This window comes from Rissa tridactyla, chromosome 2, assembly GCF_028500815.1.
Source record: "Rissa tridactyla isolate bRisTri1 chromosome 2, bRisTri1.patW.cur.20221130, whole genome shotgun sequence".
NCBI lineage: Eukaryota > Metazoa > Chordata > Aves > Charadriiformes > Laridae > Rissa > Rissa tridactyla.
Window position 1 is genome coordinate 123,633,735 of NC_071467.1, and position 27,951 is coordinate 123,661,685.

The following is a 27,951-nucleotide window of genomic DNA, read 5'->3' on the forward strand; positions in this document are numbered from 1 at the left end:
AGGATAATTTTCAGACTCTGATTATGATTTTCCAAGTACACTAGGAGACTTGATTTTCCTTACTTCTCCATGCAGGAAGATAAGCAACTGCCGGGGGGGGATAAAACACGATGCTTCTGTCTTTGCTGAGAGGCTTAAATACAGGTTCATAGCACAGATGTATAGAGTAGAAGCTCTAACAAGAAACTATATCAAGAAGAAGAAGAAACTAGGACTGAGTGTTTTCTGCACTGGATCAAAGGTAAAAGAATATGAGTGGCAAGTATCACTTGAATCGACCCAACTGCTCCAGCGATCATGTTTGTCCTCTGGCTTCTTAAAAAGTGGAGGAATGAATACGAAAAATCTTTTAAATATGGATTTGAAGAGTGTCCTACTCTGAAAATGAGGCACAAATATTCTCTTTTATGTGGATCAAATACAACGTGATAAAGTCTAGTTATCTGTGTTTGGAGCTACAAAATCTGTCCTCCAAAAATGGAGAACAAAATGGGATCTTACAGATATCTAGTGCGTAGTTGAGTGAGTTCAGTTACTGGTTCAGTGGCTTTGCCCCAAGCTGCACTATGCTTTATCTGCATCTGAACAGTACTCAGGTAAATGAAAACTCTTAAAATAGTCACTTCCCAGCTCATCTTTGCAACTAAATGCCATCTGATCACAGCAATCATGAGAAAAACATAGCAGACAATTTTCCCACATGGACACCTTCTTCAGGAAACTAAGAGCTGATTCATGTCCTTTAATTGAGACAGCAGCAAGTTATAAGCACTAAAATCCAATTTCAGTGTATCTCTTGGAACAAAAGTAAGTAATCATGCTATCCTATCACAACTCCTATTTTGATGTCCCACATTGTTCATGTCGAATACTCAGTATATTCCTGACTAATTTTTTTTTTATTTTTATTTTTAAAGAAGAAAAATACTTCCAACTGCTAGCTTTCATTCTTTACCATGTAGCTTTTTTGTTTCAAGCAGGCATGGCAAGAATATTTTGCTTTATTTCCGGCTCAAATAATGTGTCCTCTCTGAGAGAACGGGGAATGTGATCATGGAGCATGCAGGAATGAAGCTGCACTTACTGATTCCTTGCTATTCACACTCTTTCCATTGGGTGTTGCTATGATATTAAACAGGTTACTACTGGGACTCAATGTATGCATACAGAAAGGTATGCCAAATGCTTAAGGTCCCTGCCTATGTTGCTTTGCCCATTGTTATACGCAGCCCGAGTCTGTTGTACCTCACAAAGTTCTATCTGTCATTAAACTTTGCACAGCTGATATGGCCACATAGATGACACATGAAGATTTCAAAAGCAAGATACTGGTTGGAACTCAGCTTTCGATGCGGCATGGACATACCAATGAACGTATCCTATGAGTATTGTCAGAAAATGGCAGGATTTCATTAAGTTATGGCAAGTACAAATGGCATAAAATCACTTTGGATTTGAAATATCCTCAGTTAGTATTAACAGCTGTTGCTTTTAATACTAGTAACAGTAACTAGTAACACTAACTAGTAACTGTAGGGAATAAAAATTTACTAAAACCTGAAATCCTGGCTGTTTTAGAAACCATAATGCAGTTGCTGATCTAGTTATATTCCTAGTTTGTTAAAAAAGCACTGCCACTTACTTATGCGGCCTTTGCCCTAACTCGAAAAAAATCACGCACAATATATGCATATAAAAGGAAAAAAGCACAGTAATAGAACATGATTTTTATATGTACTTAAATTTACTGCTGTCAGGCATAAATGCTTGAATAATACAAAGTTGAGCAAGGAAGAAGCTTCTATGGGTCATAAAGGATAGTCTTCAATGGGTCATAAAGGATAGTCTTCAAGCAGGGTAGTCGTATGCCCCCTTAGCAAGGCCAGTAACATAAGCCATTCTCAACATAAATTCCAGCATTTCTGTATTCTACACTCTTCAGTGAATTTTAAATTATGATAATGATGGCTAGACTTACCTGGTAGACCGGGTGGGGTTTTCAGGTATTTGCCATTAAAATGTTGAATTACTACTTCACATTTTTCTGTAGACTCCATTCTGGAAAAGAGAGTGGGATGGGGGTAGAGGCAATACGTGTTACTAGACTGTCATGAAAGTGCTCAGTCAGCAAAAACAAAAAGAAAAAGGAGGAAAAAAAAAAGGACAAGCACAGATGCTGAGAGAAATCTTCAAAGCTGTTCTTGCTGATTTTTGCAGAGAAACTGGTTGAGCTCATTACGGTACGGTGTGGCTCGCGAGGAGGACCTGCCACCCTCAAAGCCTGCAGCTGCGCTCCCGGCCGTGTGTGAGCCGCAGCAGTGTCAATGAACAGTCCCCTTTTGGCTCCGGGGGATCACCCTGAACAAGGACATTCTTTATGCTCTCACGTGCTGCTTGGAAAGGCGAAGGACGTGTTTCTAGATTCCTTGTGCACCCAAAATAACTTCAAATGGCATGAAAAAAAATACACAGGATTTGGAGAAAACCCCAGAGGATTAAGCAACAATCAGTAAGGATTAGAAGGTTAAAAAAATAACCCGCAAAGACAGACTGTATAGCAAAACCAAGGACAATGCATATATGCCTATTACAACATAAAGACAAATTTTCAGTGAAGACAGTAATTTACATGTAATACTGGCAGGTGAAATGCCTTACTGTTCAGCTCATATGACCTCAAGATAACTTTCAGCATTGAGACATTAAAGCATTACCAGTAAACTAGTGCATATGTTATTGAAGAAACCGTAAAGAATACAACGCTACTAGTCAAATCCAAAACCATGGTTACACCACATCGGGCAATTCACCATTCTTTCAGGTCTTGTAAACCACAGAGTGCGTATAGCAACATGTGTAAAGAAGACAGACAGAAATGGAAAGCTAATAACTGAGAAAAATAAAAATCATATTGCTTTTGTTTTTCTTAGAAAAACTGAGTTTAAAAACCAAATTCAATGCTCCTTCAATACACTAGTGCTTACCTCCAGTTACTCTCCGTAATAAAACTCCACATAAATATTGCTTACTTCTCACCAGGCTAGATCTTTTTAAAATGAATTTAACCAACACTCTTCCCGTCACACGGTTTTGGGAAAGAGTAACATGCATTCTGCAGGGCTCTCAGAGTTTAGAGCAGCAGTTGGTGTCACAGGGTACAAGTTTGCCAGAGTTCAAAAGACCACACCACCACCAACAACAAAATTACATTAAAAAAAAAACCAAAACAAAACTCCCGATTGCCTAATTAATTCTCCAAGCAAGCCAAAGTCTTTTGTCAGTTTGTTTCAGGTAGAATCATTAAAAATTGTCCCTTCCGGGTTGTATCACTGCGTACCATGTGGGCTGGGCCATTTCTACAAGCACAAAGACAGCAACTTAGATTGTTCGCTTTGGCTTCATTCAGATTTAACTAAGCGAATGTCTGCACTGAGCCTTTAGAGACTCTTGTCTCTGAAAGAATAAATGCAATAAAAGTCTGTTTTCTGTAGCTGCAGGCGCTTAGTGTCAAACCATGTTATGTTGCACCACACAGCAGTGACAATTTCATTTTAATACATGGGGCACATTTTAACAAGCCAAAGCAGTCCCTGCAAAGAATGCAATATATAAGCTGCCAAGTGAAAGAGACTCAGTGCACTTCATGCATTTTATGTGGGAAGAGAATAAAAGTGAAACCCACAGTGTTCTGGGATAAAAAGGCCATCACTCGAATAGCACCCTGAAAAAGAATGTGCACATTTTCTTCTCAAGTTTCACAATTAACGGCTCTCAAATGCCATTGCTAGCTATCTGTAATCTGGCACACGCTTCGCTTGAAACCGACACTGGCATTATCGACTCAGTTTGAAAAGGCAGCACAACAGACAAAGCCGTCTATACACGTTCCCTTCAAATGTGTTGCTGAGTAACAACTGCCTCCCTCCCTTGTCTTCCCTACCTGAGTTCCCGTGTGCTTTCTGCACCGTGTGCCTCCGGGGCAGACCTTCCTCCTGGCCGTGCTGAGGCCAGCCCAGCAGCTGCTCACTAATCAGGGCTGCACCTATCCCAGGGCCACCTAAGTATGAATTATCATTTTCACTTGTCCACAATACCTGTTTTTTTTTAGAAATAACCCTTCCAAAATGTCTTCTTCAGGATGATTAACTCACTGGCTGACTGGGAAGAATTGGAAAGGAAGTGACTTAAAAAGAATCTGAAAAGGAAGACTGTTTTTATGACTATTTTTTTTTTTTCTGGACATAGTTTGCAAACGTAAGATATTTCAATGTGATTAGTAAAAGAACAAAAAAAAATTGGGGGTGCTTAAGCAAGTGTCACAACCAAATAATTTGATGTTCATGTCTTGCTATTAAATTTATTTATTTTAGATCGCTTAGAATATGTATATTACTCTCTTTACAGACCACAGTGGCTCCAAAGTAGTCATTATATGTTGTTATAAGTAATAGGGAATGTTTACTATGGAAAAAAAAAAGGGAGAAGGAATTTTTTAAAAAAACCTAAAGCTCTTACACATGCTTATTACAAAGATTGATGCAGTGTCAAGAAACAACTTAATAAAATTTATATACAAGGAATAACATGATGATTACACAATTATTACATGAGAAATATTCAGTACCATGTAATTACCAGTTAGTGGTAAAATGTGGGTTTGGTTTACATATACCCTATAGTCACTTTGCTTAATAATGTAAACGAGACTCAGGACTATATGTTTTTTATATCCAGAGTAAATATTTAAAAATTAAATTGTTACTACCACATTTATGTCATGATCAGCATATGAATATTGTTGTTTTGTTATATTTATAAGAACAGGGATAATAAATCTTGGGGGGCAGTGTTTCTTTACTATTTAAGGCATTTTACAAAGACGGAAGTAGGTAGGTAGTAGCAATATTATACAGCGTAAGAGTCCAAAGAATTGAGGCCATAATTAGAATATACACCAGAGTGGTGACAAGAACCAGATAAATTTGAAAGAGAAATTAGGCAGAAATGTTTAACTGCAAGGAAGATGACCCACTGGCACACATTAGATAGAAAAGAAGTGGCTTTCTTTTTCTGGTTGATCACTTCTGAAAGTTGTATTTTAGTAAAAGGCAAGTATTATCTCAATATTAGGTAACTGGGAGTATTTCAACTGTCTGTGATATAAAAGAGGTCAGGGAAAATGTTCTTCAGGTCTTAAATACTCGAAAGCTACAAGATAGGTTTGATTAGTATGAGACTTCTTAGCACCTCCTTATGTTCTACTCTTCATCATTCTACAGCAACATGTTCATTAATTTCTTTAATTTATTTTGCTAATTTAATTCCAGGCATTCTAAGATCCTGATATGGCTGCAACTTGTGATTTTCTTCTCTCCTGTAACTGACTTAGGTATCTTATGTCCCCATCTTTTCAGATGGTAAGAGATTGCTTCAAGATGTTTGTGCTTTTTGGGTTGAATCCATTTTATGCAGGAAAAACTGTTCCCTTTGTCATTTACCGCCTAGGAAGAGAGATTAATTTTGACGAGTTCTCCTCATCGCTCATAAAATATATCTTTTCCCAACACGTCTTGCCTGTATATGCTTCATGTTCAGTCCTGTTTGCATGAACAACAGGAGCTTGTTTACTATCTCAGGTGAGTATACAAAATCTGCAGAAACCACTCCAGTGAGGAGAGGATAGGGTCCTCTTCTCTGGGAATATGGTCCATGCTATACCTTGCAGCATGACCCATTATGCCAAGGTGACCATTCTGAGCTGCCTGAGTGAGTATCTCTGCATAGAGCAACAGCGCTTTCCATGGAGAAACCTCTTCGTTTCAGAAGAAATCTGATATAGCTAAATGACACCTACGTTATCCTGAAAAACCCTGAAAGATGCACGCTTCCTTTGAGGAAAAGAACATACAAATCAAAGACTTCGATCTCTCAATTTGCGTCAGTGGAAAATGGAGCACATCCCTAACTACTGAAATCCGTGCAAAACTTCTATAAATAGAATAATGATCCTGTGGGGGCTCAAAATCTCGTTTCCCATTTTCTGTTGCTCCCCTTCAGTTGCCCAGTCGAATCCTATTTCCAAAACTAAATTTAAGACATATAAAACAGAGACAAGCGGGAGATAAGTTTAACAGAAAACATATGCAGGCAGAGAAAAGCATCCCATTGAAAGTTCTTCCAGAAGAACAAGGTAGGGAAAAGACAAGGATGAAGCCCAAACTCCCAACAACAAAATGGGTAAATGCTCCATTGCAGACGCCCCAGCTCATCACAAAGGGATGGAAGTATCTCCTCGCTCTATCTTTTTGCTCTGAGATGATAGAGACAGCTAATTGAGAATCTTTTGACTTTGGTCGTTTGCTGGGAACAGCATCATAACATTCTTTTATGACAGTTTGTGTTGGACAAATTTTCTCATGTTACTGGAAAAGAATAGTATGAACACACAGTCATTTCCACCTAGACCCAGGCTGATTTATGCTACTGTCTTCACAGTCTCAGGTTAAGTATTATACTAGTGCCCGCCAGCAGTGCAATACTTGACTGTCTGACTGTCAGCATTTCCATCATAAATTTCTGTTTTCAGAGGCTTATGACTTCGTTGTAAAATGTCGCTCAGGGGGTGAATCTTGCAAGGTCGTTTTAAGTTACAAGGCAGCAAACAAAATAAAAAAGTTAGTGGTTTCTAACTCTTTCTTTGCACTTTATCATTTAAAAGGGCCTATAAAAATGCTGTTTAGCTGAGTGTGGTACACGTATGTATGGTATTATTAATATTACTACTTCTATAGGGAGGATACCTAAGTAATACTTGAATGATATTTTACTGTGGGGTTATAAAATGCAATTTTTATTTCATTGATGCAGTAGCATCAGTAAGTCCCTCCCCAAGGTATATCCCAATGCCTCCTTGCCCCCTTTTCCATGTCCCACGGAGTTCTTCAATTAAACTCACAGTACCTCAGGCTTGGATTATGAAAGTTGCTCAGCGAAATTATCTGATGGCTCCTAACTTCCCTCGTTCCTCCATCTTCAACTTTAAGGGCTTCATATCCATTTTCATGTTACGGAGTCCCACTGATACTTGTCCTGGGATCCTGCCCCACCTGTCCCTCTCTGAAGTTTGCTTCTCACTGAAAGTGCAACTCCATGTCTGGCAATTTTCTTAGGGATGTAGTGAGACTACCAAAATCTGGTCCAGGCTGCAACGCCAGATGGAAATTTGAGAGTCTCGGAGATATATTCTCCCACAGACCTCCCCAGCACCCTGCAGCGATGCTGTGAGCCCCTTCCATGGAGGCCTTTCAATGGAAATTTATCATCACCGGCATTGGAATATTTTACAGATATCACACAAAGTCTTTGGAGCATGTTTGGGATTTCCAGTTTAATTTCCAGTTCCATTTCATTTGTAAGATGTAGGATGTGAAAGATCACTCTTCCGACTGAAAGTAGGAATGATCCTCATAATATCTAAGCCTGCAGTACCATCCCAGATGATGGATTTGTTCGAGCTAAATTTATAGCACCTTTACAACTGCCTTCAATTAAAACCTTCAATAAGGAAGAACAAAGCATTTCCCCTCTTCACAAATGCATCCTTAAACTGCCTGGATGTCCTCTACACCCTGGTGCTGCTGACACTTCTTTGCCTCCAAAGTAGCATCATCATTGATTGTCAGAAATCTCCCTCTAAATATTCCCCCTTTCATTTAGTAAAACAGCACTGCTGCTTTGGCTCCACTTTGATTGTTTTACTACTTTATCTTCTCCCACCTTAACGTCTAGAACTCACCCTTTATGGGCCTGTGGAAAGCCAGGTCTTCCAGCACACACGAGTTACCTCTTTGTAAGTGACAACAAATGCATCTTCAGGATGAAGTTAAATATTTCCCTCCATGCTCTCAGTACCTCCTCCTATCCAGTAATTCCAGCCTCCCTCAAAGACCTTCTAAATTACTCACTACCTCTGATCTGTTTTTTATTCACACAAGCAACAACATTGCTAATATCCTGTTTGCGAAACTCAAATCTTAAGAGATCAGCTTTAAAATTATATCCTGAAAAAAGTCTTCAAATCCAGTTTCTGTGGCTTTTCTTCCTTTGCTTTTTTTTTTTTTGTGAGGATGAAGGACTATGCTTTTGTTCTAAACTCTGAGGAATCCACTTACACTTTTTAATGAAATATCAAATGCTAAAGTCATTAGATCACTCCCCGCAACAGGGATTTAAGAGAAACGCCTACAATTTTAAGTCTTGTGATAAAATCCTATGTGAGGTCAACACTGCATCATTCCCTCTTCCGACACGCAATCTTAAAACAGACCGAACTCAAAGCTTCTCATCTGCACTGCCTTCTTTTTCCAATTCCCTGCTTCTGGTGAGTATTCCTTCCCCCTCCTTCTCCTCCTAATTTCTCTCTCTGCTATACAATAGGCTGTGTTTAGTCCCAGCTGCTGCTTGCCGGTGTCAGCAGAAACCCAAGCTGCCAAATGACAACAGCGACACGAGCCCCGCAGAATGCCAGCTACCACAGAGAGCCTGGAGCCAGGTAGCACGGCTTTGAAGCACAAAGCATGGGCAAGGGGTGAGGCAGAGGTGGGTGTCCAGAGGTTTCGGCAATTCCCTTTCAACTGGATGGACTTCTGTGGAGTCACAGTCGGAGTCTAAAGCTTCCCTTCTCTGGCCCCTTGCTTATAACTTTCCTCTCCAAAATCTCTCCTGGGGCGTACCTAGGCACAGTTGGGTTCAAGCCACAGTGCTTCAAGCAAAGTTTTGGGAAAATCTATTCTGTCGCTTTTGAGGGATGCGAAAGAGAGGAAATACTTTCACAGCTTAAACAGAGAGCTAGCTTTGTATGCTCATACTTTAAAAGCAGCTGAACTCTAACGCAGCCAGAAACGACTCAGATAGTTTTGATCCAAGAACATTTGAAGTTACCTGGGTTATAAATGATTAAGTAGCCACCTGCAGTACTATGAAACTGCTTATCATACCCATTTAGGAGAAAAATCTGACAATAGCTGTCTACTGTAAGCCTTTATTTCCAATTGGTTTTTGAATAAACTGATTTTGAGATTGACTACTCACATAATTGGGCAGAATCAAAAAGTGATTTTTAATCATCATAGCACTTAATTAATAACTTTGAAACACCAGATTTCAAAATTGCTGGATGCTGCATCATTTTAGTATATGCAAAGTTAACTTTTTCTCCTGTGCTTGTGTGGCTCAGTTAAGAGCTATGCTAAACAGCATGGGGCATTTCCACAAGCAGGCAAAATATGCTGTGATAAAAGGCCCCAGGTCAGAAGGTATCACCACACAGGCTGCTGATGTCAACTTCTGAAATCTCATCTGGACTGAAATACAGTGTGCTCACAATGTAGGTACTCTAGAACAAAACCTTCATGACTACCAGCAAAGCTAAAAAAAAATCATCTATTTGGACTGACATGAAGGAAAAAGATACCAAATAGCACTTTATCACAAAAAGAAGGTCAGGTGGTCATGCAGTTAAAGCTCGTGTTGATAATTCCGCAAAGACAAGAGTCAGCATTCAACTATGGTTCTAAACCTCTGGATTAACTCTGGCCTCATTCAAGTCAATGGGAGATGTGCTCCGCTTTGGTGGAGAAAAGGTTTTACCCCTCTGTTGGTTGCATGGTGAATTATACAACCTTCATGTTAGATCACTAAAGGTTTCTTGAAATATGTTACATAATTAAATACATTTCTACAAACAAAGACTTTTTTTAAAAAATGCGCATTTATCCGTGAGTTACACTAATCTATATTTAGTGAGCTAGAAAAATTCATGTTATTATCTGCAAGAATGCGTAAGGAAGTGTGTCATCTTTCAGCATAAATGTCTTGCCTTTTTCTGTTTGAATTCAGACAGTATTATCTTAACATTCTTCGTGCATGATGATCTTTCACATCAAGGACAAAGGTAACACTACAATGTCACTTATCTTGCAAGCTACCTTTTTATCATACAGTACCGCATTTCGCTCAGTGGTGTTATGACACTAACAGAAGTGCCATGATATACCAAGATATGGTGTATTTCAAAGAAATTCGCAAGGAGATTAAGTCATTTTACCTCCTCTGCAAAGCACAATGTTATGAATATTCTGTAGTAACAATGATTTGAGATTTTTCTTTCCCTTTCTTTTGAAGCAGAAGACTGATATACGGCACAATTGCAAATTTCTCTTCTTATTTGCCTTTTCAATACCTATCTATATATAGCCCTCTATTCCTTCGCTTTTCAAAAGAAAACTATTTGATTTAAGAATGTTTCAAGCTGAAGAGAATCTATGTAAATATTCCCTGAGAGTAAACACGGAATCTTGTCTATCTGTACTGACAATGAACTACGTGGTAATAATATGTTGCCCATTCTGTCTAAAATATCTGACTACTTCAACAGGGCTTGTTATATGCAAATCTTACTTCTTACGCTCTTCTCACAGGCTTGAGTTCCCTGCAGCTTTCAAGGAAGCCACGTTTCTTCAGTTATAGTTCCTCCCCTTTGCTCTTCCAACTGCTAAATTTACTTTTTCCTCTTGCAAAATCTTTGCTAAACATTTATACAGTTATTTCACTAAGTGTGTGCTTTTGGATGTAGGACATTCATTATTATCCAAACTTTATACTGCATGGATAGCTCACTATTCCTAGTGATTTTTGTTTACATATACATACATACAATGAACTATTTTTTAGAGCAATGAAATGAACATCCTTCTGCATTGGTATTCTTCAGCTTGTTGGAAAGAACATACGCACAATCGGATAAAGGTATAGCTCTGCATTTTCCATAGCTATGAGGCTTCAGAGTTGCGGAATAGACAGCATTTGCAAAGGATCAAGGCCAAAAAAATGTGCATTAATCAAAAAAGAGTAAAGGTTTCACCTGGCAAAGCCGACTCCTCTGCTGACTCCATTAGCATCTCTTAATATTCTGGTGGAAATGACATGTCCAAAGGGTTTCAGCATATTCTCCAGTTCCTGCTCATCCATGGAAACGGGTAAATTTGAGATGTATAGATTTGTGGGATCTTGCTCTTGTTGCTATGACAAAATAAGAGAAATATCCTCAGTAAGGCTTAGCACAATAGAATAGCTTATGGCTCACACAATGAGGGCTACTCAAAATAGGACCAAGCCAAGAATTTATAGCTGTATTACAAGCAAAGCCGGGCAATTTGCTCATGACAACAACATAGTTGCCAGATTTCTGCAAACTCTCATGCATGTGCTTAATTCTGTGCGTGACTGCTCTTACTGAACTCGGGGACACTACTCATTTATAGAAAATTACTCTCATGCACAAGCGTTCTCGGGTTTGTGTCCTAATTTAGCAAGCAGATTGTGAAGAAAACATGATTTCCACAAATGTGCTCACTGTTAACATAAATAAAGAAAGAAAACTCAACACATGTTTTAAGCAGATGTGCTTTCCAGCCTGCAGACTTCCCACTCAACCTGTTCATCATGAGCAAGGTTGGTTCAAAGCACGGAACACTTTCCAAGGTATCTTTTCCTCCCCCCCCCCCCCGAAAGGTCTTGGTTGATAATGTACAACAAGAGCTAACTGGGTGGGAGGGAATTCTGCAGTTCAATCTAAGGTCCCCGTGAGATAGGTCACATGTTTATTCTCAGGCTGAATTAAAATATCGTATAAAATAAAGTCTGTAGTATGAACAATTAAGAAAACACATTTGAAGACACCTTTCTTGTTCTATTGTGGATTTTTAGGCTAAACTTTCAATTTTGGCAACCATTCCAACTTCTATTCTTGCTTGCCAAACTACTGCAAAGAAACATTAAAGAGGCATAGATGCCATATGTAAAATAAGCGTATTAAAGCAGTAAATAAAAACCTTGTCTACAGACAACCAGGTTTTGATTACTTAAGTCCCTGCAAATTTGGCTCTGGTTCCATTTTCATTGATACAAGCTTTATATAATATCTGATCACCTGTCCTTACAAGCCCGATTCGGATCAGGCATGACAACAGAATTTTAGCTAATGCTTAATAACCAAAAGTATAAGATACAATCTTTACACTGTGCAATAAGCCAGACAATACCTTAGCTGACAAAGTCTTCTGAGACAGATTTTTGGATTCTTTTTCATTACACATTTTAATGGGCAGAATTAATTTGTACTTGTTCAACACTGAGATTTATATGACAACAGTATTATCTTTTTTTGCTAAGAGGTGTCCTAAAACCAAATTAATAATTTTGCAGCAGCACCACAACCTTACACTCTGACGAAATTACACACAGTCCTGCAGCCATCTGCCCTGGTTTAACTAAACTCGTTTCAAATTACACTCCATTAAAATCAGTGCAGATGTGTCTTGTTAAACACAAAGAATCACACGTCCTATTTCTAGAAGATGTATGAAGACAGGACAGACCCAAGATGTCTGCTTCATCACTGCCTTGCACATTCAAGGCCTTGAAAATGGAAGCAGGAATCATTTCAAGCTGTGATTCACACACCCCATCTTTGCAGGGACAAGAATGACTAAACAAAGTCTAGCTTAGCTAAATACCAGAATCAGAAGTCAAAGAAAGTTTTCAGCTTGCCTTACCCCAGGCTGAAGGGAAATTTTAGCCCTTTTGGATGAGGAGAAAAGCTTCGAATGGATACCCCAAAGGGTCCAAAATCAGGAGGCGTGTAATACTTTTTTACTGCGTAATTTGGATTCTGACCTAAGAGCTGTGAACACTTGCCTTTGGACATACCGCTTAATGCCCATTGCATTCTCGCTTTGCATCTCCAGACCCATTACCCCACAAAACAGCACATTACCATGCAGGTTGAATTCCCCACTATTTTACAAAACAGAAATAAAAGAACAAAGTAGGCTTTTTCAAGCTGCTCTCCATAAAAATATACCCAGTTATTACCATGCCTTATAGGAAGGGGCAAACGAAAGGAAAACCACACACCCACACGAACAGCGAACTTACTGCAAATCAAACTGAAGTTACAAACCCCAAATCTGGAAAAACATTCTTTCCCTTTCCAGTCATCTTTCCCTGCAGTCATCTTCTTTTCTCTCACTTCAATTTACATTCATAAAGATCTGAAAGCTAGTTCCTCTCCAATAACAAAAAGATATGAGTGAGGGGTCAGAACTGTTAGAGTATCGACAATGTGAGGAAAATAATGCAAACAGTCCTGGAGGGAAGGTAGGCAAGAAAAGAGAGGAATATGAGCTTCAGATCACACTTTAAGCTTTTGGAAAAGCAAACAAAAACCCAAAACGCTTTATTTCTCCTTTGTTTTTTCACACATTTTTCCCCTTTTCTGTGTGCAAACTATTTAAGTTTTATTGCTTGTTACTTTCCTTTTCCCGCACACAGGCCACAGAAAAAAAGGAAAGATATACAACATTAAGAAGCATCTTCGTTGTTACTAAGTACTTTGAAAATGTGAGCAATGGAAGCAGTTAAAGCAGAGGCATTATAGAAGCAAATCAAAGCAGAAAGGTTTGCAATTCCAATAGGCACAGTTTTTCAGAAATAAACACACCGTTATGCAAACCTCTACCCATTGATTAGTTAAGGACTTTGATTAATCAACCAATCGGTGTTTAGGGACTGACATTCCTTATCAATATTTAGAAAAAAAACCCAACAGTCTTATGCAGATGAGATTCCCATAGCCAAAGGACGGACTAATATGCAAAAAGCAGAGTTATGCATCAGTAACTGCACAACAGCCTTTGCTTTCACTGAAGCAATTCAGTCCCGCAGAATATTAAAATGAGAACTTTTCCTTTGACTAGTCAGTTTTCAAGCTGGGGCAAACAAATAAAATAAATAAGAACCGCCGCCAATGTGTCTCACTTCTGGAGTAGGAACACATAAGCCTTTTAACTGCATTAGAGATTAAATGCCGTTGTTTTAAATATCCGTGGAAAGTTTAGTTACACTCTGAGGATGAATGAAAGAGTAGCAGGCCATAGTCACTCTCTCACAAGGATTTACCAAGCCTATCTTTTATCAACAAGATGAACAAGAGCTACAAGCAGAGAGAGACAGATGAGGCCACTCACGCCACCTCCACAACGCAACAGCGTTTTCTAAGAAAGGAAAAAAATTCCACGTTATTTTTCCTCACTATACAAATATAACATTTAGAGAAATACCCCTTTCCTTTACAGAGAAATATCACCCCACAGAAGCCGTATCTCACACCACAAACTGAAACAAGATGAAATGCCTTCCCAGCGAGGAAGCCTGGAGCCAAGCAGACTTTACAGGAGCAATGCAGAGCCAGCCAGCCAGCCCGCCCTGCCACGGCGCAGCCAGACCCCACAGCCACTTACCCCCACACGCCCCCGTTTCTCAGGCTCGGTTCCCCCTCCCAGCCTCTAGCAACGGGGCTCCTCATGATCTTTTTCAGCTGTGCAGAGATCCCATCTGCAATGTGGAGGTGCTGACACACGCTCCTCATTTTGCCCGAGCCTTTTCATCCCAGATTCCCCACGATCCTGCGTGACATACTCCCTTCCCTGGCCCAGTGTAACTGCCGAGCTTTTTGGCGTGAAAGGCAGGCTTCCCATTGTTCAAAATGTGCCTATTCGTTGACAAGATGAGCCTAACCAGAATCATAAGTCCAAGCACCCTGCAGACTACTAGCCTTTCATAATCCTAACTAGTTGACAGTCAGGTTTCTGCCATCAGTGAAGGATCACATCCCAAGGTTGCAGGACTGGTGGCGACAGTGGCATCTGGATCCACACAGCATGGCCCAGGCTCCCTCTGGCTCATTTAATTCTTTCTATGGCTTCTCACTAGGCATTAAAAAAAATGCTACTTCCCACCTTGGGATGCTAAAATCCCATTTATTATTGTGTCCGGTCCCAAACTGGACCGACTGACCAGTCACGAGTGAGGGAGCTGAAGGTCATTCGTGTGATACTCATGGTCACTTCAGAACTGTGTTTTCATATTTAACCCCCCCCCCAATATTTTGGACAGGTACAGAAGGGGTGGGGTGGCAGAAAGCCACACATTCCCCACAAACACCTCCAACAGCACCGTGCCTCGGACACCCTGCAGCTGCTGACTTTGGGCCACCGCAGCAGGACCACCAGCCAAGAAGAGCCCTCACCACCCCCTGTCCCCTTTGCGGTCCCTGTCCCACTCTCCATCCCCTCCAGACCACACCAGAGCCACCAGGCTCATCCCACCCCGCAGCGGAATGACACACACCTGTTACCACAGGTATTCCCAAAGCAGAGCTGCCCCTCAGGTTTAATCCCCCACATGTGCGAAGGGCCCTCCCAGAAGAACCAGGGCTGGGGGCTTGGAGGAGGAGGGGGCTGCCGGGGGGGCTAGCTGCAGTGCGGCGGCATGGCTCCTATACCTTTCCCAGACCCCGTGTGCCAAACGCGGCTAATTAATGGGTACAAGACCAGGCCAAGTTGCTGCTTCTCGAAGGGAAGGCAGCTGTGGAGCCTGCTGTGTGTGCCAGCTGCAAAAGCATCATGCTCAAGGCATGCAAACTTGCAAGCGCAGTCTCATGGCACAAGTCAAAAGCCTGGTCCTGGCTGTCCTCGCTGAAGCTCATTTTACCCAAGACCCCCCCATTTGACAGTCCAAGGAGGATCACATTTTCCAAGTACGGCTTGCACTTGCTCCGCAGCCCTAGAGGAACAGGGGTGAACCCATCCAGTCATCCCCAACCCTCTGAAATACTGATGCAGCCTCACACCCGAGACCGAGCACATCCTGGGGTCCTGGTGTGGTACACCGAGTGCCACACAATGGGCCAACAACAGAAAAAAGAAATTGAGCCAGTTGAAGCTCCTCTCCAGATAAGTGCAGGGCTTTTTGCAACTCGCTTTGCTCCCAGCCCAGCCTGCTTCACCACCGTTGTAGCCCAAATACCTCAGTTGCTCTGGCCTGTGGGCTCCAGGAGCACTATCTGCATGCATACGTTGTAGTTGGGCCATTCTGGCTGGAAGATGTACACGACGGACACTCCCGACCTGGCCAAAACCACAGCTCGGAAGGTTTAAAATTGTGAATATTGCAAACTGACAGTAGGTCAAGCCCAAGTTTTCGATTAGCTCAGAGCATTTCCAGCATTCAGCGGCAGGCGTCCTGCTGCAAGGCCCTGGAGTTCAGCAGTCAGGAGCAGTTGTACTGGGGAAACAGCCAGAAATTCAGTCGCTGCCTTTTAGCAAGAACTGGGCCAGTCACTCAGCTCCCAAGGCCTGTGCCAAGGAGGCAGAAGTAGTTTATAATGCAGAGGATTTGAAACGCACTACACCAACAGCATTTGAAACGGATAAAACCCAGCGGAGGGCGTGCTGCGACTCAAAGTTTGCTGTTTGCTTTGCTGGACCCTCCCAGCCACTCTTAAAAGAAAGGACAATGCTCAGATGGGATTTTCCCTCCCATCTTGAGATAATCTTTGGAAGCAACGCATGAAAGCTGAAAGAAAAAATTCCTGCTGGTGCGAGATGAGGCTGAGCCTCTTTACGTAGTACATTTAGTAATGCATTCTTTAAAGACACATGTTTAGGGAGGGGCGGGCAGTTGTTGGCTATGTTATTTTTTCCCAAAAGGAACTCAAACCTCCTGTAATCTCAGTAGGGCTGCAATTCGAGTGTGTTTGGTTTATTTGGGAACCCTACGTACCAATTCTTTTTATTCAACCTAAATTATTTCTCCTTGGAGCAGCTTGCTGTAGGAAGCTTAGCGCTGATTATTAGCTCAAACAAATCATTTTTCTGTCTTCCAAACTTATCCTGGGAATATAACTTTGTATGTGGATCAATAAAAGATTTTGAACTCCTCTTTTTAAAGATATAATCAATATTTGTATTAATATATCATATCCTTTTCTTGTCTTTAATAAATTGAGACTTCATCATGTTAACATTGACACAGGTCAACATTACAGCTCACCTTTAGAAGCATGGTCCTGTCTTTCTGAACATTTTAGACCCAGGTTCAAATCACCCTCAATTCTTATTTTCCCCAAACTAGTTCATCTCTGCCTAATGGCCACTGCCTGGACCTTCAGGCTATGTATGTAGCAACTTCTCTCGTTTAAAGATCTAGGTTGAACTTCTGTCTGCCCTCAACATAAAAATAGTTATACTTTTTATGGAAAAAGCCATTTATGTGGAACCATTTATATGAAACCAGATCATTTATATGGAAACATTTATATGTCATTTCATAAATTTTCCAGTGTTTGCTCAGTATTTTGAAAACTGTAGTTGTATGGTAGCGTCAGTCTCATCTTCAGTTTATTAGATTACTTCTAAACTGGATTCTGTACAAGCCACTGAGCTTAAATGAAATTTAGAGGAAGCATGTAATACTTTCTCTCAGTAGATTCGCATTCAATATCTCTTCTTGTTGTTTTATTATTTAATATTTACTTTTTTAGTACTGCAGATCATGACAACTTTCCAGGACATCTGAAATAGACATACATTTGAAAGTTGATATGCATTTGATTGGATTTACACACCAAAAATCTGAATTAGAAGATTTTTTCCCCTCAGTTTTCTATTTTTTCTCTATTTATTCCTGCTGCTTTTTCACATTAATGTGGCATGTTTTTCCACATATGTAAAACATGCCTGGTTTTCAGACAGAGTAAGCTACTGAATTTATAATTCAGGTGTTCAACTTCAGATCTGATACCTAATGTCTGCAAGTAACATTTGGATAGGTTCTCTCTTCACTGACCTATCCAAGCATGGCAGGATGCTCTTAACTTAGCACAGATAGGATGAATACGGGCTGGTGGTGTGAAAGTTAGAGGTAAGTCACCCCCAACTCCATCACCTCCTGGTATCAGAGAAGCGACGGCAGGAAACCCTTTTGCTCCTTCTCAACAGGGGCGAGAAGGAGGGGGTTTGTGCACTGGTTGGGGACTGGGATCTTGCCCGCATACGTCCCCACGGTGCCTGCAAATCAATGAAGATACACTGATTTTAATTAAGTGATAGTAGCACTGTTTTCAAATATTTTTCACATTATGGTTTCTTCCTTAAAAAGAAGGAAGAAACAAACTAACAAACCCACATGAAACACTTACTATAGCAATGGTCCTGACCATATAGCCTTTCAGAATTGCTAACGACATATTTTGAGCCATCACTGCTGTAACACGAGGTGAACAGAATGAATCAAGTGCAGCTGCCAGGGTTCCCTTTGACTTTTTACTGGCTTATGTGTTTCCCTCGGTGTGGGCACATTTTTAACAGTGTAGACAGCTAAATCAATGGCCAGTTAACTATTGATCCCTGGCTGGTCTCACTCTCTTGTTGAGCAGCACACCAAAAGGCTTACAAGACTGTACAGAAAGCCTAAATTTACATGGATTTTATTAGTGCACTAAGTACCAATAATCCGACAGATACAGGGGAAGGAAACTGGTAAAAGCGATGCTACCCGCCTTGTCAAGAGTCCTTCCAAAGCTCTTTGCAGCAGGCACTGCCAGAAACACTAGCTATCTCCTCAACCAAGACTGTGTCTACACACTGAAGGTTTTGCAGGGAAAGTACTGCAGAGCAGAGGACACTGGGGCATTCAAAGAAGCTTATTTTGTCTTAGGTAGGTTCAAAAGAATCTATGTGTCTATTTGATGGCCTACAATCTATTTGATGGCCTTCCAAAGGCTCCAATAAGTCAAGATTTAACATCCTGAGATGTTAAATCTCTCTTCCATCCTGATAATCTACTTCACAGTAGTCACTGTGCCATTTTAGACTGAGTGCTGACTATGTTTCCTAAATTATTTTTAATAATATATATTATTATTATATATATAATTTTCTGCCTTACCCAACCCTACCTGACTTTTACACTGCTACGGTTCAAAATCTATTTGCAACATGGGTTTTCCACAGCACTGCGGGTCATTCAGCCTCAGCATAATTATGCAACTATTTTACAGCAATAATCAAGCCCAATCCATCAAATGTTATAAATATATCTAAAACTGTAACTGCAGCATGCATTTTCTGTATAAGCTTGATTGTCAACAAGTCATGTCAAAAGCCTGTTAACAATGACAAGGACACTTTCTGAAAAGACAGAAAGGTTCTGCACAAGAACATAGAAAACACAAGTACTATTTTGAAGAAAAGCATTTTCTCAATGATCTTCAAAAGCATTTTATTGTGACTTGCATAAGTAATTTCAAGCACTTCTGAGCTTTATAATGACCCAAGAAAAGAACTCCTGCCATTAGGAACCCTTTGCCTGGGATCATCTGATCCGAAAAGAGAGATGGGACTTGGGCAACCACTGTGCCATCACTGAAACGCTATTCACAGTTACTTCTTAAATAAGGCTTAACATAGGTTAAAATTTGCACTACCAAATTTTGTCAAAAAAATGCAAACAAACAAATTCCTAAAAACCATGACCTATGAAGAGGAAAAGAACAAGAGTACTGTAGAAAACTATTTGTCACAAATACGTGTATCAGCTCCGTAGCGAAGTATTATTTATAAGTACTGTTTTAATTAAAACCATGAACTTTAAAAAGATCCACAGTTTATATATGCTCAGGATTTCTTCTCACTGTGCAAACTATCAGAGTGCTGTGCCACGCTGTGTAAGCTGGACTCAGCTTTCTTTTAATTAAGTTTGTTCATGGACAGCACAGCATTTGCTAAAGCTAAATATTGCTGGAACCGAATTGTTATTGGTCTGTCCAGCACAGAGCTGCTGCAGAACCTTCCATCACACATTTCATCTGCCAATGGTGATTTGATTTGCCCTTCATCTTGTGTGGCAAATATGGACTTGAGTTGCTATGGTCGCTGCCTTTAGAACATTGTATAAGATACGTGGTACTTCCTTTTATTTCCACAAAATATGATCTAACCAGAACTATCACAGACTGATATAAAAACCTATTTTTCATACTTCTGCCATTATGAGGTGAGATTTTTAGAACTCCTTACTTCTTAGTTTTCCTAGAAACAAATTTCCACAGTTTACAGCTTACACTGGAGCCAAAAAGGCAGCTCAACCTCTGCAAAAATCTTTGTGTCACTCTAGCTTTGAAGGTGATCAGCTGCCTTCATATTCTCTTCTATACAGTTTTCATGATCACTTTGTTATTTATATTGCTGTTAAGTAAGAATCAATTAATCACCTCAGATTACCTGAAGCCTGTCTATAACAATTTCTGAAAATGCTACATAATCTCCTACCCATTAACCCTAAATTAGAAACTCACTGATGACCTCTGGAAGCAAAAGGCTGATTTGCCAGACGAGTTGCAATCTAAGTTGAACACCTTAACTATTTATTTCGATTTGCCACTAACTATGTCTTAGTGAAGTTAAGACGCAGTGTCCTATTGCAGGTTAGACAATATTGCATTGAGTATGTTTATTTGCTTTATACTATACTGGGTTAATGACATGCTGATTGAGGTATATTTTCCAGGACTGTATTACCGATATTTAGACAGGAGTCAAGTCCTTTGCCTTTGCACAGAGTCAACGAATCTTGCAATTTAACTCCCGCTATTCCCATTCTCACTGAATTGTGTTTCACATTACACTATCCCACAGAAAGGGTGCATTTGTACGTGTGCATGTATATACTTAAACAAACAGAGAAAGGAGAGGTCACGAAAGAGATTATTTGCTTTACAGAGGACATAGCATGAAATCAGGCCACAGTATAAACCCTCTATTATCAATTATGGAGGAAAGAAAACTAATTAGAGCTAAAATGCCATATGCACTAAATCAATAAAATTAAATTAACAGCTTAACTTAAAGTGCTCTTAGAAAACGATCTTAGAAATATGCACAAAACACATCCCACTATCATGGATTCTTGGGATTATTTCTCATTTTGAAGAACATGAAACACGCAAATAGTAAGTGTTTAGTAGCACTACTTCAGTTCTTAAAAAAGACCTGCAGTGCCAGTGACACTAAGTAGTTGAAATGCAATTTTTTTTAATAAGTAAAATTTTCAGTACCAAAAAGTTCAACTGTAATAATATCTATAAAGAAAATTACAATGATTTTTGCTCTACTTAAAATCATAGTACTCCCAAACACCAGAAATAAACACAAGGAGTTACAATATGGAACTCAAACAAGATAAAACTGTTTCAGGAATTCTACAGTATTTCTTTGCATAAATTGAAATCTGGAAAATTATGATAACAAATCCTGAAAAGCAGGATGTGTGTAGAAAACAACTGAGATTCTAGAGTAAATTATTACAAGGACTCACATGGAAAAGATGAGGGGTAATGAGTACGAGTTGCTCCTGGGGAGATTCCAATTGGACACAATAGGAAAATTTTTCATAATAAGAACAATCAGCCATTAGAATAATCTCCCCAGGGAAGTGATGGATTCCCCATCATTGGACACTTTTAAGATTCGGCTGGACAGGGTGCTGGGCCATCTTACCTAGACGGTGCTTTTGCCAAGAAAGGTTGGATCAGATGATCCTTGAGGTCCCTTCCAACCTGATTCTGTGATTGATTCTATGATTAACATTATTACAAATTTTCTAGAAGAGGTCACTTTTTTAGCCTACACTTGTCAAGGCAGCAACTCTCAAGCCATGGTGACACCTGGAGCCGATTGGGCTGTGCTATTTTCTGTTCTCTTGACAGCAACACTGGACCAAAAGGATTACAAATGGTAGTGTAAATAAATGGTTTTTTTCCTAATCTATCTCGGGATACAATAATACCACCGATAGAACCTGGCATTGTAGAGGACAAAATTGTGTTCTGCAAACTGTAGATGTAAGTAGTCAGGTCAGTCTGTGGATAAACCCCTCCTGTGTAATTTGTGGAGACTTGGAGACTGTGCCGGGTGTTAGAGCAGAGGTTGCATGTTGCTCCTCAAGCTCAGAAAAGGAAGCAATCAGACTTTCTAAATGACAGGAGTGTGGCAAAGGGTAGGGCATTGCTGTCTGATCTTCCAGTGGCCATAGGATGTCACAATGAAGCAGCAGAGGCACAAGTTACAGAAGTTTTCATGCACACGTAACCCATACTCGGCCAGAGTGGCTTTAGGACTTTCTGTCCACTATTTCTAGCAGCTGTTCTCCCTAGGGACAGAGCGTTTGCTCTGTCATGGCCTGATCCTTCTCTAATTGAATTCTACAGCAAAGTTTTCATTGGTCTGACTTGGCAGTATCAGGATCTGTGCTTGGAAAATAGTTTGAAAACTATATTCGGATTAATAAAGATGCAAAAAACACAAGTGTATGCATCTCTTCAGATGATTTTCATGCATTTATTGTTTGCCTTTAATATTTCCTTTCAAAGCTGCCAGCAAAATGAAGACAACAGATTTGAAATGCTACATATGCACACGGGGTTAAATTATTATCATCAATATTGCATCTATCTGTAGATCAATAGGAACTTAATGTGTTTCTCTCCAGAAGCTTCTCTATGTTGGGACTGTCAGGAAACTCAGATTTCTTCATGTAAAGTTGAAAGCCTTAGCATTTAACTGTCTACACTTGCACTGGAAAAAGACCGTAGCTATTAACGGTAGTAAATTATCAGCACTGGGAAAGCATTAGAAGCTTTAAGAGGACTTTTTGGGACAGTATAATGCCTTTTAATATTTGACCTATTGACACAAAGGCGAATTCAAGCAGCACACAGATCCCATGTGATTGCTTGTGAAGAAAACCGAATGCTTTCTTTTGTCATGTTTTACGTTACTTCCTATAAACCATAAATGAAGTCAGAATTTTCTTGTCTGGGAATTCCTGTTGGGATAAAGGTTGAGGTCTACTTAGCCTGAGTCCATACAAACAGCTAGAGAACAGTTATTCATCTTGATGCACATGCCAGAAATGGAAACCTACTAGTCCTTGAGGATGCATCAATTTTCAGGGAGTCTGGATTCTTTTAACTACTACAGAAACTTAAGAAAAAATCTACATAGATACTGCTTAAGGAAAACAAAATCGACCATAAAACACAGCCTTGACAGTTTTATTTTGAGAAATCTGTTTTTAACACAGACAAAAATACCGTTCCCATTTAAGATCAGGCACAACTCACAAAACATACACTGCAGAAATACTTATACTTTTCTTAAATGCATCAGATATAAAAAGGCAACCAAGTCATATTTCAAATGCGACAAGTGATGGTTATCACTCAGAAGCACGACAGACACAGCAATACCACATTTCCCCTGTGTGTGGAATTCCCGGTGCTGAGTCAGGAAGCCTCAAAAAGGCTCTGAAACACTCCATTTCCACCCTCAGAGATGAAAACAAGGAAATATTACTAGTAAATGAAGAAACTTTATTTAAAAAAAGAAGGTATTAAAATAGAAAAAAAAAAAAAAGCAGGTTGAATTGCTGCGATTACCACTGCTGAATCCCCTTGCAGAGAAGTAGCTGAGTTGTCTGTGCTCTCCTCAGTGCCCATCAGAGCAACTCTTGCTACATTTGATGAGGTTGCCCTGGTAAGAGAAGTTAAGAGTAGGAGCCAACTGCAGGAAAGCAAAGAAAAAGGGTTAATGATGGGGCTTAACCTCTGCCTCTTTGCAAAATCAAGCAACCATGGTCCCATGCTGTCCAGGCTGTAGTCCCAGCAGTGCTGGTACTGTCCCACTATGGTTTTGCCACCAGAGAAATCCACTGCCCCACAGCTGCAGACAATGTTGAAAAGCAGAGCCTAGAGAGCAGGTAGGCTGTAGGGGAAACTGGGAGGTGTGGGACCACCTCTGTCCCTGCTCTGTCGTCAGCTAACTTGAGGCTGTTCCAGGGGAGCAACAGGGGCTGCAACTAATGAACAAGAAAAGCACAGCAATGACATGAGACAGATCAATAACTCATGGTGGCCACTGGACAAGCAGAAGAGGAGACACCACTCAGTCTCCAGATGGACAACACAGGGAAGAGGGGTCATTCCTCATAACCTTCTTGGGAGAGGGAGATGAGCAAAGCATCAAAGCTTCCCTTCCCTGACACAAAAACCCCATCACTGGAGAAGAAAGCATTATTTAAGGATATATTATGCTTTGTGTAGGCAGAAAATGGGGATCTAAGTGGCACAATGCATTAGCTAGAGATCTGGGGAAAGCCAAGGGAGAGTAGTAGACACTCCTACAGCTCTGCAAAATCAAGGATAGAGTGAGCAGGAAGAGAAACAGTTCTCCTGCCAGTTGATGAAAGCAGAGAGGAGAGGGAATTCTATTGTGCTTTTCTATCTACAAAGAACATAACCTCTGCGCAAGATGTGGGGCAGCGAACCAGAAAGGAGTCTATGAACTCTCTTACTTCCCAAAAGCAAGGAAAGCATGAGTTCTTCGTGAGAGTTTTCCTACAAACCTTTCATTAGTTCCTTCCGCTTTTCATATCAGCTAGAAGAGTGCAGTTTTCTGAGCAACGAATGCTGACTCAAGCGTTCCAAGCCAATGAATATTTCCAGTTGCATATTCACAAAGAAAAGAAAAAGCCAACAATTTTCTGCAGAAGGAAGCAGAAAACCACTCTGAAATCAGAATAGGTATAGCAAGGTGGGCAACGTGGTCAGTTCTATCCACCTACTAAGGATCAAGACAGAGCTATAAAGCGATTTTTGTTGAGCCCTGAGGAGCCATACTACTGTGGGGAGAAAAAGGAACTTCCCTCTGCTCAGGAAACAGATGTGAAAGGACACGTGTTGTTTTGTGGCAGAAATGAAGAGCTTCAAGAAGGCTGTTAAGCAAAGATGTCAGTCATTTGAAATGAAATAATGGATGCAGTTGTCTGCAGTCAGATGGTGAGACACAGTAGAACTGGGGTGGCTGGACAGGAGCTCTGCAGCACAGGGCTATTCACAGGGCAGCGAGGACAAGCTCAAAGGCACTGTTGGATGAAGGGTGCCTACCTGCAAAAGCTCATGCAGTTCAGCTCCTTTGTAACCCAAGAGACCAGGAGGCAAAGTGTACAAGCATAGCACAAGGTGATATAAGAGAACAGAACAGCAGAGATTGAAAGACACTACAAGCTGAAATTCAAGACAGAGCACAATGCTTGAACTCGAGTACACGTGACTGGTTCCCTGTGAGGAGGAGGAAAGTAAGAAGGAAATGCTCCAAGCCCTGTAACTCTGCCTTTCCTTCTGTTTCCAGAAATCTGAACTTGGCCACCCTGCCTAGCACACGACTGGCTGTGACTGCTTGCATCTCAACGATTTGCTGTGTTGTACTACTGTGAGAAAATGCACTACCAATCCAATATTAAGGTCTCCATGGCTCGTGCTTCTCTGTTCTTGTTACATGTAGACAGTATTTCAGCTGTGGCTAATGTATATATGTATAAGCGTGTGCCCATGTGTGTATATGCATGGGAATTATATGTTTAAGTACATAGGCAGCTCTATATTATGTCTGTAGCAACAAAATATACACATAAAAGTGCATTCCAATTTAAGCATGCTTTCGATTTTGAAGATCTGGGTAAACAGGCGTCTACGTGTAAAGACATACAAGACTACACCCAGACTTCCAAAAAAGAAGCCACATTTGTAATTATGCATACATATGTGTGAGTGACTGTGTATACAAAGGAGGTATCCCCATACATAGCCATTTAATGTGTTTAGCTGGTGGTATGTTTGTGTGTGATTAAAAATATCTGCATGTAATCATATTTTACATTTATTTGTATAAACTGTTCATATGAAAAGCGATGGCTGTATCAATCCAACAAATGTAGGATATTATTATCCTCTTTCCCATTTACGAAATCATAAGCAACTCTAAGAACTTTCTGCAGTAATAAAACTGTTGGACAAGATACCTAGGCATTCCTTGAGTCCCAGACTGGAAAGGAATTACAAAGAGAGCATTTTGGATGTAGTGGATGGCTGGGAATTAAAGGCAAAGGAGAATCTGCAGCAGGGTGTAGAGGGAGTGGTGTGGGTCTCCTCTTAGGACGCTGAAAGCTGGACCTGGCTCTTGCGTAGGTCCTTAAATGATCTGAGTCAGTTTGCTCCAGCTTTAGAATCTTTTTTATAACTAAAAGGACAGTGTTAGAGAAAGGAACTTGAACTGAACACTTTAGGCTTCTGGATTACCTCTCCCAGGTGCTGTATTCGCAACTTGTTTTCAAAACAGTTTTAGTGAAAAGAAAATCTGAAGGCTTACAAGCTGAACATCTTAAACTCTCAGCTATCTAATATTGCACCACTAGGGCAAAGAACTAGAATGAGAGAGACCCACTTTATCATGTAAATTAGGAGTGTTTTATCAGAGGCGCACTCCTTATACCAATGCTTGATCTTGCTGATGCTGATATAGGCAGTTGATGACATAAGCAGAAAATCACCCAATACTTGGGAAACAACTTCAACCATGCTTTGAGGAGGTAAAACGCAGTTGTTCCTAAAGGAGGTAAGACAGAAAGGTACCAGGTAAAATGCTTTTAAGTGGATGCCTATGAAATTCCCCATCACGACTGTAGCAATTCCTGGTGGCTCATGGTAAAACACATACAGCTGTGGATATGTGTGCGTTTTTTACAAGCCATGTAAACACTTCAAACCTAAGGACCAAACTTGATAGTTTGCGCGCCTGAGAAGATTGTGCTCACATCTACTTTGTCAACAGACCAAGCTAACGTTACATGTATTCTGTGGGCCACGTGCAAAATAAAAAAACTAAAACCACCAAGAAACACCCCTATGTTCTAAATATGGAAGCTGGTCGTATCTACACAAAATCCCTTAAAAACTCCCAGGTTCCCCAAGAGAAAAATAAATATCCACTGGATCCCACTGGGTAATGTCTCAGCCTGATGTTGACTCAGTTGTGGATCTGCAGATCAGTGACTGTCACAGACGGACGCACATCCAGCAGCCTCAGGATGGGATTTGGCATTCAGAGGCTTCCCAGCCTTATCTCACCAGGGAGGGGATGAGGCTGGCTCGGCTGAGAAAAGCATCAACAGCCTCTGCAGCTTGTTTGCTTTTTAAGGGAAACAGTTTCAAGTTACATGCCCCTATTTTTATAGATCAATCAACTTAATCTGCTGGGCTGCCTTTCACAGGTTTTTGAGATATTACACTGTTTCAAAAGATCAAGCGATTCCCTGAGAAAGTAAAAAGGAGAGCCACTTGCATTTACTCCGCTATTAATTTTAAGACCTGAAATAATAATATTTAAAGAGTTCAAAATAGTGAAGTGTGGGGAAAATATTTTGAGGAAGCCAACCAAATCAGAAGGTCATGCAGTGAAAGAGGAAGAAAAAACAAAATATGCAACCAGCTTCTGTCACTTGAGATACATGTAGAAAATAGCGTTGCACTGTCCCAATGTTGCTGATCCTCATGCAAGTAAAAAAATTCTCTGCTTTTCAATTCTGCTAAACCTGCCACCCATTCTATAAGCTCCAAAATTAACATGAAGAAAAAGAAATACTATTCAGAGACAAAGCACACTTGAAACCAAGGCCTTGACTACTTTGGGACAATTAAATCGCAGCCTGGGTATATTAATCACAGTCTTCTGGCCTGGTTCCAAGTTGGGCAATTACAATCTGCCTACCTCAAATTCTCCCCAGAGTTTCAAATGCAAGAGTTATTTGTGATTTCCTTCCAAGAAAAAGTGTTGTTTAGTGCAGCCAGTAAAGACTGGTTTCATTCAAGTGATGGGTGAATGACCCACATTGACTATAGAAAATGTGTAAAAGCACTTTGGGATCCTTCAGGAAGAAGGACACTTATTACATGGTCATTTTACAGTGCTTTTATTATTCTAAGAGGAAGTATTCCTATCTAGATGTTTCTTCACATGCCTCTTAGTAACCAAGTAGTTCAGAGTTTGGACTTGTTTTTCTAAAAATTAAATAGGTTAGGCTATTTTTTTCTGTAAATTTAAGATGATAGATTTGAAATGCAAGCACTGTATCAGAAAGACAGTTTAAGAAAACATA

General features: G+C 40.3%; 1 protein-coding gene across 10 annotated transcripts in view; it reads right to left on the reverse strand.

The window, feature by feature from the left end:
• RBMS3 (RNA binding motif single stranded interacting protein 3) overlaps nt 1-27,951 on the reverse strand; it is a 719,476-nt gene that overhangs the window by 148,083 nt on the left and 543,442 nt on the right. For all 10 annotated transcript variants that reach the window (XM_054189953.1, XM_054189954.1, XM_054189952.1 and 7 more), the window contains 2 exons: nt 10,922-11,079; nt 1,979-2,058 (listed from right to left, as the gene is read on the reverse strand). In XM_054189953.1, the coding sequence (XP_054045928.1) occupies nt 1,979-2,058; nt 10,922-11,079 (238 nt within the window). The remainder of the gene's footprint in view (nt 1-1,978; nt 2,059-10,921; nt 11,080-27,951) is intronic.